Source organism: Mauremys mutica, chromosome 13 (assembly GCF_020497125.1).
Source record: "Mauremys mutica isolate MM-2020 ecotype Southern chromosome 13, ASM2049712v1, whole genome shotgun sequence".
NCBI classification, from domain to species: Eukaryota; Metazoa; Chordata; order Testudines; family Geoemydidae; genus Mauremys; species Mauremys mutica.
The window spans coordinates 52,094,396-52,110,473 of NC_059084.1; the positions used below are offsets into that span (position 1 = coordinate 52,094,396).

The window sequence follows — 16,078 nt, forward strand, 5'->3', positions numbered from 1 at the left end:
ATGGAACAGTCTGAGTTCATCCTACTGGGATTTTCCAGCCTTGATGAGAAACTGCAAATTTTCCTCTTCCTGGTTCTTCTCCTCACCTACCTGTTCACAGTAACAGGGAACGTGGTCATCATTTTCATAGTGTGGCTGGATCGCCGACTCCACTCTCCCATGTACTTTTTCATCGCCAATTTGTCCTTCTTGGAAATCTGGTTCACCTCGGTCACAAGCCCTAAGCTGATGCTGAACTTTCTGTCAGTCAGTAGAACCATTTCACTGAATGGCTGCATGGCCCAGACTTTCTTCTATTTGGCCTTAGGTGCTACAGAGTTAGCTCTCCTAGTGGTCATGTCCTTTGATCGCTATGTTGCCATCTGCCGCCCTTTGCAATACGCCACCATCATGACACAGAGACTCTGCATCCAACTAGTGCTTGGCTCATGGGTGGGAAGTTTTATGGTCATGAGTTTCCGGATGCTCCTGATTTCGAAGCTGAGATTCTGTGGGCCAAATGTGATCAACCATTTCTTCTGTGACAACGAACCTGTTTTTCAACTCTCCTGCACTGACACCAGTGGGGTTAGAAAGGTCGATTCCATTCTAATCTCAACCCTAGTCCTGAGCTCACTATGCCTGACAATGTCGTCATATGTGAGCATCTTATTCTCTATTCTCCGAATCCCAACGGCCACAGGCAGACAGAAAGCTTTTGCTACCTGTGGCTCCCACCTCACATCTTTGGCAATTGGGTATGCAAGCTGCATTGTTTTGTATGTCAGGCCTTCAGAAAGTGCCTCCTCGGATGTCAACAAAGGGGTGGCTCTGCTGAACACTGTACTCTATCCTTTCCTCAACCCCTTCATCTACAGCCTCAGAAACAAGACTGTAAAACTCGCCCTGAGAGAAACGTTTAAGTTGAGCACTGTGAAGTTGTTCCCCAATCTGTGACATGCTTCCAAACAGATACAAGCAAAGCAATGGAGGGATCATAGAAAGGCATGAATCTATCTGCTAATGTGTGGCCAAGTTATGTGTAATGATTCACATGGTGTTTTTTTAATAAATAAAGGTTCATTGAATGCTAGTGTTCAAGGAAATGCTAAGAATTATTAAGCTGTTCTTGAAAGTGCTGAATTGTCAGACCCTGGAAATCAATGTGCAATCATCCACAGAACTCAAACTTCATTGAGAGTAGCAGAGTAAACTTCCTTTAATTACACGACTTTCAGTAGCACTTGGCACTAGATGTCTGTACACCCCTTCTTTAGTTATCACTGCAGCTTCTGCAAATGTCACAACACTCTTGTGGGGTAGGACAACACTGTCTGAATTTTTTATGTCTAAATAACTAAGGCAAGGGTATAAGAACTGAGTTGCCTAAGGTCTGAAAAAAAATCTGTGGCTGACGTAGGCTCTGAAGTCAGGATTTTTGAGTCCAAGTCTTGCTCACCAATCCAATGGATCAATATCCTAGTCTGTAGAGAGAAACATGCAATAGCCTACTATCTCTGAGGTGAGAGTTCAGATTTCCATCCTGTTTATCAGTAGCAGTAAAATGTTAGTCACGGTATGGAGGATATAGAACAAATTGTTAGAGAGAGATTCTTTAACTGCAGATCCTGTGAAAGACACCTGTACAACTCCCAGCTTCAAATCAGGCCAAATAGTGATTGGAACCTGAGCCTCTCCAGTTCCAAGCCAGAATCCAAGACATTGGCCTCCAGGATCAATGCTGTTTTTCTTTCTAGAATTGACCAACAACACTATCCTGAACAGCAAAACTGTTTCCTAATAAATGACAAAAGGTCTTGGTTTCATTCTGATGCAGAAGGAGAACACATTTTGGATCCATGAAATGTAGTTCTAGATTTCCCATTAGCCCCCCCCGTCTTCCATTCTCATTGTACCAGATTGACTAAGCATTTCCGATGCTCTAAATTTCACATTGCTTTTCTGTTTCACCCATAGTAATAAGTACTGTCAGGAAAAAATATTTTCACACTTACACTTGAAATCTGGAATACAAATTATAATAATTGGAGATATACCTATCTCCTAGAACTGGAAGGGACCAGTCATCAAGTCCTGCCTGCTGCCTTTACTAGCAGGACCAAGTACTGATTTTTGCCCGAGATCCCTAAGTGGCTTCCTCAAAGATTGAATTTACAACCCTGGGTTTAACAAGCCAATGCTCAAACCACTTAGCTATCTCTTAAGCCGCAAAAAATGGAGGTCCTGAAATGAAAGCACCAATGCTCTCATGTATCAAGGTCACGTTGAATTCTAATCCTGTCTTCCAAAGTACTTGCAACACCTCCTAACTTGATGCCATCTACAAATTATATAGACGCACTTTCTACTGCATTATATCCACCCTTTGCTACCATGTGGTGGGTCAGAACTAGACACAGTACTCCAGCTGAGGCCTCACCAGTGCAAGTAGAGTGGGACAATTGCCCACAATTTCCTATGTACAGCTCTCCTGTTACTAGGCCCCAGAATGATATTATCCTTTCTAACAACTGCATCACATTATTGACTCATATCCAGTTTGTGATTCAGTATTAACCCCAGATACTTTTCAGCACTTCTACCCCCTAGCCAGTCACTCCCCATTTTGGAGGTTTGCATTTGATTTTTCCTTCCTAAATGAAATATTTTGCATTTCTCTTTATTGAATTTCATCTTGTTGAATTCAGTCCAATTTTCTAATTTGTCAAGGTTGTTCTGAATTCTAACCCTGACTTCCAAAGTACTTGCAACACATCATGGCTTGGTGTCATCTGCAAATGTTATAGACATACTTTCTACTCCATTATGCAAGTCATCAGCAAAAATAATGAACTGTACCAAAGCCAGGGCTGACCCCCTGGAGACTCCACTAGATACTCCCTCCGAGTTTGTCAGCGAACCACTGATCACTACTCTTTGGATATGGTCATTCAACCAGTTGTGCTCCCACCTTAGGGTAAGTTCACCTAGACTCTGTTTCCCTAGTTTGCTTATGAGAATGTCATGTGGGGCTGTGTCAAAAACCTTACTACAATCTAGGTAGATCCTGTCTACTGCTTCTCCTCTATCTACAGCAGGGTTTCTCAAAGAGGGGTCTCCGCTTGTGTAGGGAAAGCGCCTGGCAGCTGGGCCAGTGTGTTTACCTGCCCCGCCCGCAGGTTTGGGCGATCGTGGCTCCCACTGGCTGCAGATCGGTGCTCCGGGCCAATGGGAGCTGCGGGAAGCTGCGCGGGCCGAGGAACTTACCAGCCGCCACTTCCAGCAGCTCCCATTGGCCTGTAGCAGCAATCCATGGCCAGTGGGAGCCGCGATCGGCCAGACCTGTGAACGGAGCAGGTAAACACACCGGCCCGGCCCGCGAGTGGCTTTCCCTACACAAGCAGCGACTCCTCTTCAGGGGCGGCTCCAGGCCCCAGCACGCCAAGCACGTGCTTGGGCTCTGCCAGTTGCTGGGAGGGCAGCAGGCGGCTCCGGTGGGCCTCCTGCAGGCGTTCCTGCGGAGGGTCCACTGGTCCCGCGGCTCCGGTGGACCTCCCACAGGCACGTCCCTGCCCCTCTTTGAGAAACTCTGGTCTACAGGGACACTAAACCTCTCAGAGAAGGAAATTAAGTTTGTTTGACAAGATTTGTTCGTGATAAATCTACGCCAGCCATTCCTTATTTCACTAGTGTCATCTCAGTGCTGGCACTTGGATTGTTTAACAAATTGTTCCAATATCGTTCCAGGTGTTGAAGTGAGGCTGACTGGTGTACAATATTCTGGGTTTGCTACATTCCTTTTTTTAAAAAGTAACTTATTATAGACAGGTTTCTCTGGGAGACTGCACCGAACTTCCCCAGTCTTTCTGTGTATCTTTGGATAATAACCTGTTCTCTGTTCTTGGCCTCCAAAATATACTGTTAGCAGTCTGCTATTAGAACAATATTTCCATTTGATTTGCTAAAGGGAATGTCATCCTGTCCCATCTCAATATCAAGTGATTCACATTGAAAAAATGGCACAACACACATCCAGAAGCTCAGAAATAGAAGTGAGTGACCTTTGGTGGCTGAAACTATTTTTGGTCTCAAATTCACATTTAGCAACACATACAGGTTTTGCAAATTCATGTTGGTTTCACTGAAGTGTATTAGCCATTTGTTTAAAAAAAATCAAAATGTCTCATTGCAGCATTTTCCACATGAAATGTTTCTGTTTTTCAGTGCAAAATTCCATTGCTTTGATTTAAAAAAAAACATTTTATGGGGTCAATATTCAAAGCTATACACTTCAATTTTTTATTTGCCTCAAAAGAAATGTGCAGGGTTTTTTTTTTACCATTTGCATTCACCAAAATTTTTTTCCCATTAGTTTCAAGTTGCACCAAAAATTATTTTTATTTTTTTCAGTTACCAGCTATCTGCAAAAACCATTATTCACACACTTATACTCTCAAATACACATTACTCTGTCATTCCACCTACAATCTGTTTATTTTAGAACATGATCAACAGAAAGGTTTGCAAATGGGTAAAGAACTTCATGCATGTTTAAGAATAATATATTTCAGTTTTCTTTGACAGCATGATTCCAATCTCTGATGGAAATAATCATGAAAAAAATGAAAAGTTGCGAAATTCAAAGAAGTTGAATTAATCACCCAGTTCTCCCTTAACAGTTTATGGTGGGATTATCAATGGTTCATAAGGGATTTGAGCACCTAAATCCCATGGAAAGATTATGGGAGCTCTGTACCTAACTGCCTTAGTCATCTTAAAAATCTGAGCCATAAAGATGACCGTTTTTGTGTTCAATTTGATCATGCATTTCAGGTTGTCCTAGGAGATTTCTTGCCTCTGGTAATTTTCTATTGGTGTTGCCAGTCCTCAGATGAAATCATCACACTTTCAAATCTTATTTATAGAATGGGAGAAGGCAAAGATTTTCTCCAGATGCACAGAGAAGGAGAGATGCTGAGAGAGCAACAGAGACAGAGAGAGAGGGAGATTTTCAGAGAAAGGGGAAAGTGTTTTCTGTTTCTTTTCTAAATGACAGCATCAATTGCTTGGTCAGTCTGGAAAGGTAAAGATGTGAAACTATGGTACGGCTATGCCTATGCTGTTCTGTGGTTCATAAATTCATAGATTAGAAGGCTAGAAGGGAGCTTTGTCTACATCCAGGCCAGTCTCCTTTTTAACACAAGCCATAGAAATTCCCACCAAAAATTCCCAGAGGAAAAAATGGTCACTGATGGAGACTCCACCATAATTCTCGGTAAGTTGTTCCAGTTGTTAATTATTTGCCCTCTTAAACATGCACATCTTATTTCCAGAGTGAATTTGTCTTGTTCCAACTTCCATTCAATGGATCACGTTATGCATTGCTCTGCTACGTGGAAGAGCCCACCTGCATCCCAAATTAATATGCTAGACTCTAACCAAGTCACCCCTTACACTCCTCTTGGTTAAGCTAAATAGATTGAGCTTCTTCAGTCCATATGGCTTCTTCAAGTGGGTCTTTAGCTACCACATTAGTTATGTCACTGCTGTAGAAAAGGTGTACAAAGGTAAAATTCAGGAAGGTAGATGTAGTGCTGGAGCAATAGAATACAGTAGTGAAGCTCAATCTATTTAGATTATTTAAGAAAAACTACATACATGACTTTTTCATAGCATACCAGTGCCTACTTAGGGAAAACAGTTCTGATAGTAGAAGACTCTTTAAACTATCAGAAAAAGGTATCCAGTGATTTGAAGGTGAGGATAGAGAAATTCAAACAAGAAGAATGGTGCACATTTTTAAGGGTGAGAATTATTAACTATTGGGAGAATTTACCTAGAGATGTGGTGGATATTCCATCACATAAAGACTTTAAATGGAGTTTGAATATCTTTTTAAAAGATATTCTCTACTTCAACCACAAGTTGTGGACTTAATTGAGATATTACTAGATACAATTTTATGGTTTGTGATGCTGAAAGCAAATTAGATCTTTTTTTTGGACAACTAATTGGTTGTTTGCTCTGAGGGTGGTGACATGAAAAGCAATTGGGGGATTTGTGAGGGATTGACATTTTTATTATAAATCTGATGCAAAGAAAATGAAATTTACAGACTATATTGGGGGTCATCAAAAGATTCAGTTTCTGTGCTCAAATGTAGTAGTTGTATTAAATAGGCTTATTGTTATCATTGATAAATATTTTATTCTTTCTAGGAAATATAATGGGGTTGTGAATATTTTTTACTTTGATTAAAGGTTTGCCCACTTTGAAAGGTTGAAAAATATTGCTTCAGGTCAAGCATAAATGTGAAGAGTGGACTATGTTAACTTGAAATTGCATTGTGTGAGATGTATTATAGACTAAATCTTAAGGAAAATTGATTGAGAAGACTGAGAGGTCATGGTGAATAATCAGTTGAACATGAGCACCTAGCTCGGTCCTGTGGCCAAACAGGTGAATGCCATCTTTGGGTATAAACACAGGAAGTCCTGAGAAGGAGAAGAGAGGTTGTTTTTCCTTTGTATTTGGCTCTGGCACAACCGCTGCTGGAATACTTGTGTCTAGTTCTGGAGTCCACAGTTGAAGAAGGATGTTAATGAATTGGGGAGGTTCAGAGATGAGTCACAAGACTGATTAAAGATTTGGAAAACATTCCTGAGAGTGTTGTATTCAAGGAGTACAATATACTCAACTTAACAAAGAAGTAACTTGATCCCAGTCTGTAAGTCCGTACATGAAGAACAAATATTTCAGCGTAGCAGAAAAAGGTATAACAAGGTCAAATGACTGGACGTCAAACCTAGAAAAATTCAGACCGCAAAAAAGATGCACAGTTTGGAATAGAGAGGGGGAATTAACCATCTGAACAATTTACAATTCTCCAAACACTAGTAGTTTTTAAATGAAGATTAGGTGTCTTTCTAACAGATAGGCTCTAATTCAAAATGTATTATTTTGGGACATTCAACAGCTGGAGTTAAATATGTTATCAGACTAGATGATCAGAGTGATCAGAGAGGTTCCCTCAGGCCCTGGAATCTAAGATGGAGTACGTTGTAAAAAAAAAAAAAAGTCCAGAAAGAATCGATGCTGCTGAATGCTCAGACTCACAGAGGCTTGGAATCCCGGATGGCTTATTTGTTTTCATTCATTTATTTAAAGGGTCACCAGTTGTCTCTTGGGGACGGGGGGAGCTGGATCAAAGAGGTCATTCAGGGGCCTGGACTCTGATCAGGAAGGGAATTGCTGCCAGACTCTGATACAATCTGACTTCACTAGCAGCGTGAAACTAGAAGGTGACCATATTCTTTGTCTATATGTAAGTTTGGTCAGGGTAAATACAAGATTACTGGTTTTTCAAACAGAACTCAGGGGCACAGTCTGTCGGTGTTTTTTAAAACGACCTGCAGGGCCCTTGAAATAGAATTAGGAAAAAAACGGCAACTTTTATTTAGCTGCAAACATCAGTAGGGGAAGTTTAGAGGGGTCAAAAGGCTGCAGTACCAAACGTGGTGTTGAATAAGGGTGTTCCCAGGGAGGAGCAGGTCATGGCAACAAGTTAGGGTTTAACGGAGGAGTTACTAGGTAAAATCCTATGTCATATGACTATGAACATAGATTAGAAACTAACAAGGTTCCCTCTGGCATTAATATCACTGTATCTGTGAAAATGCCTTTTATTTTCACTTTTACTCTTTCTACAGCCCAGGCTGACGTTGGACATGGAGGATAGAAATGAAACGACTGTGTCTGAGTTCATCCTACTGGGATTTTCCAGCCTTCGTGAGAAACTGCAAATTTTACTCTTCCTGGTTCTTTTCCTCACCTATCTGTTCACAGTGACGGGCAACGTGGTCATCATTTTCATAGTGTGGGTGGATCGCCGACTCCACTCTCCCATGTACTTTTTCATCGCCAATTTGTCCTTCTTGGAAATCTGGTTCACCTCGGTCACAAGCCCTAAGCTGATGCTGAACTTTCTGTCAGTCAGCAGAACCATTTCATTCAATGGCTGCATGGCCCAGTCATATTTCTATTTTGCCTTGGGTGGTACAGAGTTCTGCCTCCTAGTGGTCATGTCCTTTGATCGCTATGTTGCCATCTGCCGCCCTTTGCAATACGCCACCATCATGACGCAGAGACTCTGCATCCAGCTAGTCCTTGGTTCATGGCTGGGAAGTTTCACAGTCATAAGTGTACGGATGCTCCTGATTTCAAAGCTGAGATTCTGTGGGTCAAATGTGATCAATCATTTCTTCTGTGACAATTCTCCCCTCTTCCAACTCTCCTGCACAGACACCAGTGGGGTTAGGAGGGAAGACTCCATTTTGAGCACAACTATAGTGCTGAGTTCATTATGCTTGATAATGTTGTCGTATGTGAGCATCTTCTTCTCTATTCTGCGAATCCCAACAGCCACAGGCAGACAGAAAGCTTTTGCTACCTGTGGCTCCCACCTCACAGCTTTGGCTGTTGTCTATGGAAGCTGCATTGTTTTGTATGCCAGGCCTTCAGGAAGTTTCTCCTCAGATGTCAACAAAGGGGTGGCTCTGCTGAACACTGTACTGTACCCTTTCCTCAACCCCTTTATCTACAGCCTCAGAAACAAGACTGTGAAACTCGCCCTGGGAGAAACCTTTAGTCGTAGCACAACAAAGTTTTTCCCCAATCTGTGAAATGCTTCTGGATAGCTACAAGTAAAGCAACAAAATGATAATGAGAGGGCATGAGTCAATCTGTTAATGTCTAGTGCAGTTCTGTGTAATAGACCTTTCTCCAGTTATATTTTTCATAAATAAACATTTAGTCAATTCTAATGTTCATGGAAACAATTAAAATAATTTAGCATTTCTTGAAAGTGCAGAACTGTCAGACATTTGAGATCAATGTACAATTATCCACAGAACAAATGCAGCATTGACAGTAGCAGAGCAAAGTCCAAGACTAGCACGCCAATCCTCTAAAACCAATTTTCCTTCCTAACAAGATTCAGGATAGTAGGAACAAAAGCTGAGCTTTTCATATGAGCTAAGGGGTTTAGGTGCCCAAATTCCAATGAATCTTAATGTAGCTGTGTAACTTAAGACCAAATTTTCAAAAGAATTTAGGCACCAAAAAAACAAGTGTATATCTAGTGGGATTTTCAGAAGTGCCTGGGCACTGAACTACCATTGATTCCCAGTAGGCATCTATCTACTAATCAATTATTTTCCGACTGAACATCTCTATGGGATGGAAAATAGAATTTCACCCAGTAATTCTGTGCTGGGCACAATACTTGTGTTTGAGTTACAAAATATGTCCTTTTGAAAGTCATCCAGTCTTTTTTATACCCTCCAAGAATTGGAGAATTTTTTACATTTTTATGCTAGCATAAAGATCCCTGTGGTATCTGATCTAACTTCTCCTTGTTATGGTAGGTTCAGTTCTCTTTCTCTTTTCTAGGAACATAAGAGCAGCATCCAACAATTGGTGAAAAAGCATGAATCAGTCTCCCAATGTTAAGTTAAATTCTTTGACATTACAATCTTTTCTCCACTCATATTCTTTCTAATGACTGTTCTGTAAAACATACCCAGGAAATGAACCAGAATCTGTCTATCTCTGTAACGTTCTGTCAGTCTGGTAGGGTAAGTAGATTTCAGGCTTTTCTAATTTCCTGTCTCTTAGTCCATAGTTTAGAGCCAGTCTTGCTCTGTTGTTAAGAAGTCTGAATAGCTCTCACACAAATCACCTTAGAGAATTGAAGCCTGTTTTACTGAAAGGTTGAATATTCTTCATGACACTGAAGTTCTTCCCCATATTATTTTGGAAAAATACAAATAGGCTTAATCATGAGTTGTGTTTAAATTGAGCAATGAATGTGAAAACTGCTACCAACTTTTCGTATTTGTATATCAAGCTATGCTATTCATTTAGGGGAGATTTAAAACAACACCTAGTGGATTTAGAAGCACAAGTCCCATTGAAGATCAATGGGAGATTTTTGCTCTTAAATCCCTGAGATGCTTTTGAACTACCAGCACCCTTAAGATGTCACTATTCTGAATGCTCAGAGCGTGCCTATACTAGAGATACACTTCTCCACTAACGTTCTCTGGTGTAAACTGGTGCAGCTCCTGTGAAGCAAATGAAGCGGTGCCAATTTACACAGGTTGAGAATCTTGCCCATTCCTAGGTCAAGATAAAGAGCAGGTAAGATATGATTCTACATCTCATTGGATCAGAGCATCATCTGGTGTGACCCAGTTCAGCTCCATTGACTTATGTGGAGCTGTGGGCAATTTACACTGTCTGGAATCAGGCCCACTGACTTGGATCAACTCCAATTGACACTGGCTGGAGATATGATCCAGTGACTCTAGGGATGAAGGGTCAGATTCCTTCACAGCGTTGAGTAAGAACAAAGGGCCAGGGTTTTAAAGATACTTAAGCATCTAAAGATCCACATCGGTCCTTATTTGGATTTTCAAAAGTGCCTAATTCCCAATGGGACTTAGGTGCCTAGGTACGTCTGAAAATCCCTATAGGCACCTATCTACAAATTTAGGCAGCTAAATACCTTCAAAATCTAACCCCAAATCAAACTCCAAAGGTCACTGGATCCTTTCATTTGTTTGTGAAACGATAATCTGGATCTGTGTGACTGAAATTGCCTTTGGTTCAATCTAAGGTAATAAAGGTAATAATTGGAGATATACCAATCTAGGACGTGTCTATTGATCTTAAGAACATGATGCAAAGATGTTGCTTCCCTGAGCTTTAGAGAAGTGCAGAAGATGGTGAGGTTTCGGCATTTGAGGGATGATAAAGTGTTTTCATTTGTGTATGATACCTTTGTCTGACCTACAACTGCCAAGCTATGGATATCCTTTTAAGAGTGGTATGTTTAATGTATGTAAACAGGTGCTTAGAACACAGGTGAGTTTTAAAAAGTTATAAATCCAAAGAAATAAATATATAAAAACAAAAATTATCTTAATTTTTATTTTTACATGAGAGCTCCAAGGAATAGAATTTGTACTTAAATATTTGGAAAGGTGGGGTTTTTTGTATGATTCCTGTTGTTTTTTTTAAACAACTCATTAGTTTTCTGTTCAGAAAGAAAGAAAGAGAAAGAAAAAAGATTTTTAATAGTAAAGTCTGAGGATTTGACATAGTCATTAGAATGAGTGTGAGCTATACCTCCTCGGCAAGGATATTATTATAAAAACTTGTTGGAAAATCAAGTTCAGTGACATGCAATGCTTAACACATAATGACACATGCTGTGAATATGCGACAGCATCTAAAATATGGAACATTAGATCATTTGTCCTCTGAGAATTAACAGAGGAATCTGTATAGACAAGATGTTGAGCAAATGCAAAATAACTTTTCTTCCTCAACAATAAATACTGCCAGCAAAGAAATTAGGCTTAAAATAGAAGATTCTGTGGAGATATAATAATTAGCTGGAACTAGTTGGATTCAAATCCACATTGCACATTACCTCCATGTCATTGTATATTTTACTTGGTGTTGGCAACATCCTGAACTGAGTACTGTGAGCAGAGAAAGGGTGCTAACATTGTTGAGTTCAGAGGGATGTTTTGCAGAGATTAAAATTTGCAGAAAGTAGTTTAGGACCATTAGATCTAAAATAGGCTTTCTTTATATCAAGCAAAACACACGTCTTTGCAAATAAAAAGTTATATCCTATAATATTTCAAATGGGCAGTTTCAGTGTTCTTCATCTTCTTCTCCTTGAAGGAATTTTCTCTTAATCCTCCTATCTGTCTATTTTTCTTTTTCTATCTGACGTATCCATCAGTTTGTCTATCAAGCTACATATCTACCCACCTACACAGGCAGGTAAACCACAACCACTAGGAAGCTATATAAAAGCCATAGGGCTAGTCTACACTTACCTGCCGGGTCGATGCGGTGAGTTTGACTTCTCGGAGTTCGAACTATCGCGTCTAATCTGGACGCGATAGTTCGAACTCCCCGCGCGCTCCGGTCGACTCCGGTACTCCACCACTGCAAATGGCAGTGGCGGAGTCGACCTTGGAGCCGCGGACTTCGATTCCGCGGCGTCTGGACGGGTGAGTAGTTCGAACTAGGGTACTTCGAATTCAGCTACGCTATTCACGTAGCTGAATTTGCGTACCCTAGTTCGACCCCGCTTCTTAGTGTGGACCAGCCCATAGATATTCATAAATGGAACACAGAGAGAGCTGTAGTCCCTTCTTTCCCCTTTCCCTATTTTATGAGAGGTTGTCGTTTTCTTTGTTTTGCTTCTTAAATGTCTGATTTCAGTCAGGTTACTGACAGACTCAGGGCCGGCTCCAGCATTTCTGCCGCCCCAAGCGGACAAAAAAAAAAAAAAAAGACGAGCAGCGGCACTTCGGCGGCAGCTCAACCACGCTGCTTCTTTGGAGGCAATTCGGCAGCGGCTCAAAGAGGAAGAGAGGGAATGAGGGACCTGCCACCGAATCTCCGCAGAACACCAGGACATGCTGCCCCTTTGAATTGGCCGCCCCAACCACCTGCTTGGTAAGCTGGTGCCTGGAGCCAGCCCCAGACAGACTGAAGAAGTGGAGATTGTATCTTTGGGAGGCTCTGAGCATCCCAACCAATTCCAGAGGCAAGTTCTGCAGCCATGGCCCCGTTCCTGAGAAAGCTGTCTCCCCTGCTCCCAGATCGCTCATTCTGGAGGTCGAACGTTCTAGCACTGATGTGAGTAATTCCTTTGTGTTCTTCCTGGAGATTGTGGGGATAGACTCATCGATAGTCTCTGGCTGTTTTGTGCCATTCTGGTGATACACAGCAGCCACAGGGTACAGTCTGTTCATTCACAACTGCCCCATGTCAGTGGAGCGCCACTCTGTCTACACTGCAATCGGAGTTATGATTTCAGCATCAGTAGACATATTCACGCTAGCTTTCATCTATCTAGCTCAGGTACCAGCAGCAGTGTCCCGTGAGTCATTACTCAGCGTCCTGGGTGGACTTGTATAGCCCACGCTGAGGTCCATGCTGCCATGGTTTCACTGCTATTGGTACCCAAGATTGAAGCTAGTTGAGGTATGCCTACATGTGTTGCAATCAGACCCCTCAATTGCAGAGCAGACTTACCCGAAGTAGCTAGAGGTTACCAGCGAATATAGCACACGATTTCTAACTTCTTGTCTTAGCTAAAGAAGTTCGTCACCCCTTCCTCTGCAATTTAAACTTGGGGTCAGAGTCACTGGATACATCCCAGATGCTTTGTGCCTCTCTGATCAGATAGCTCAAGAGTGAACACAATTTAACAGGGCAGTTAAGCTGAGGATACAGCAGCTGCTTTGTCTCTCTGAGACCGTGCAAAGAAGTGAGAGTGTACCCAGTGCAGCGAAAGGCTCAGGGTCAGAGGCATTCCAGCTCATGCTTAAGTCAGTGGAAGTTTGGCTACTGGTATATAAATTGATACAGTGTTCAAAGGTTATAGAAATGCCAAGTTATTTATTGGTATTATTTAATCTCTTTTGAAGTAAACACCCAGATACTATACTTGATTAACCCTATAGAGCTAAGATCCCATTTTATTAATCTAGCTTCTCGTATCACTCCCAGTGCCATAGGATCTGAGTGCCTCACAAGCATTAATTGTTATTCATCCCCCATTGACTGCAGTGATAGCAAAATCTGGTCTTTAGTGCCATGGTAGATAGAGCGATATAGTCAACAATTCATCAGCTTTGAGAGAGAGAGAGAGAGAGAGAGAGATGCACATAGAGGGATAGATAGATGGTGATTGGGAATTGCATATATATATTCATAAGAAAATGTTGTAGCAGAAACCCTGATCTCCTTTGCTGATTCCAGTTTTTATGAGACACCAGCTAATGTCTGGAGACCTGCTTGAAATATTTGGGAGAAAATAGTTTATTCACCCCAAAATGCAATTTTGATTAACCTCGAAATAATTTGCCCCCTGGATATGCGTTTGCCAAATGGTTTCCCTGTAGTAGTAGTAGTAGTAGTACTATTACTAATTATAACACATTAATAAATCATGCCAGATTCACAAGGAGATTTAGGCAACACACTCAAAATAGGGGGGGAGGAGATGGTGAGGGCCCTCTTATAACAGTAAAATGAGCAGGCTAAGAAGAGTCAGTTGAAAGTTGGCTTTGAACCTTTGTGCTTAGGTGAGTACTTAGGCTGTTGTAGACTTAAGTTCAAGTCCCTGCACCACTGGCTGTTTAATTTGTTATGCAAATTGGAACAGCATCAACAGGAAATATTAAGAACAGCCCTACTCCCATCAGGCAGTGCCCCATTGTCCTGTGGTTACTCAGGAAGGGGAAGACTTAAGTTCAAATCTCTCTTCCAAAGCAGATTTTAACATATGTCTGTTGCATCCCAGGTGAGTGCTTCTCCCTTGAGCTAAAGGACATTTAGGGAATCTTACTCTGGTATTTATAACTTGGGTATCTCCTGGTCACCTCCTCTAGGCCAAGGTTTCCAAAGCAGCCTAAGAGATTTATGCACACTAACCCCTTTGAATAAAGGTGTTTTACTCCCTTAGGGTTCTTTGAAAAATTCAGCCCTAGCAACTAGGTATTTTTCACCAGAGAAAAGCAGTCAAGCTTCAGAGAACCCCCCACTTTTTTTTCTGCTCACCGCATTCCAGAAGGCTGCCTTCACCTCCTTGTTTCTTATTGTGTAAATCAAAGGGTTCAACATGGGGGTCAAGACTGCATTTAGCCCAGACACCACATTGGTCAGAGGAACATCTTCCTTGGATGTTGTGAATCTAGCCCAAAATGTTTTGCATTTAACAAAATACTGTAGTAAGATGAGGTCCTGAGACATAAACCGTTGGTATCAGAGGCCTGTTATGAGGCCTGAGGCCTGAACTGAAGTAATGGTCAAGACTTTGCTAACATAAAGCAAAGGAGGCTGTGAGCCAGAGGCAGGCCTGGCTCACAGAAGTTGGCAAGAGGGAGGCTGCTCAAAGAACGTGTGCCAGGACAGCACCAGAACTGCCGGGTACGAACACATCCCACACAGATAACAAGGAACAGGCAGACCCAGTCTAAAGACAGTATAAAAGGACAATAGGATGGATAGATGATATGATGGATAAACAATATGAAAGAACAATAGGATGAATAGACAGTATGATGGATAGACTTATTTGTGCACCATGAGAAAGGCATAGAGGGGCTATACATCAGTGCATTCAATGATGCAAAACCTGTTTGTACTTGTGTATAACAATGCATCCCTGGGGCGGTGTCTTTGTCTGGCCTAGGGGGCAGTGGAGAGTCCCACCACTGACGGAGCCAGTCCATTGTCAGGGGCTCATATTCGGAGTATGTCCTGTAGAGTCTGCAGGGAACTATTACTGTGCTTCATTTGACAATAAACCTGGCCGGTGCCTTCGTACCTTATCGGGGTCTGTGGTCATTGGGGGTTCTCTCAGGGTTTGCTGTGCCAGCGATCTGTGGAGCCGGGGCAGCACACAGAGGGAACACACGCATGCAGCCGACTGTTATCATCATTGTACAGAGCAGAGCACCGCATCGGTAGCGTCTGATGACAAATACTTTCTTTGACCCAAACAGAAATTTTTGACAACTTTTTAAATTCCCCACTAATTCCGAAAAAGCAGCAAAGAATCCTGTGGCACCTTATAGACTAACAGACGTTTTGCAGCATGAGCTTTCGTGGGTGAATGCCCACTTGCATCCGAAGAAGTGGGCATTCACCCACGAAAGCTCATGCTGCAAAACGTCTGTTAGTCTATAAGGTGCCACAGGATTCTTTGCTGCTTTTACAGAACCAGACTAACACGGCTACCCCTCTGATACTTAATTCCGAAAAGGTTCAGATTTGGTCAGATTTGGTCCAAACCAATTTTTGCTTCCCCTGACTCACCACTGAACTGAACTCCCACCTCCAAACGACTGCACCTTTTACTGTCCCTGCGAGTCGTGGCTCAAAGGAGGAAGGAGACAGAGACCTGATGTGCAACACTATAACAGTGAACGAGTTCATTCTCCGGAGCTTCCCCATTGGTCAGTTTTCACATTGTGTTCTCCTCATCATTTTACTCACGTAC

General features: G+C 41.9%; 2 protein-coding genes across 2 annotated transcripts; both read left to right on the forward strand.

Moving 5' to 3' along the window:
• LOC123347694 (olfactory receptor 6M1-like) lies at positions 1-936 on the forward strand. The gene has a single exon (XM_044984934.1). The coding sequence runs from the start codon at positions 1-3 to the stop codon at positions 934-936; it is 936 nt and encodes a 311-aa protein (XP_044840869.1).
• A 6,761-nt stretch (positions 937-7,697) lies between these two features.
• Positions 7,698-8,660, forward strand: LOC123347695 (olfactory receptor 6M1-like). Its single transcript, XM_044984936.1, has one exon. It carries the CDS (start codon positions 7,707-7,709, stop codon positions 8,658-8,660), a length of 954 nt encoding a protein of 317 aa, XP_044840871.1. The 5' UTR covers positions 7,698-7,706.
• Positions 8,661-16,078: the final 7,418 nt, after the last annotated feature.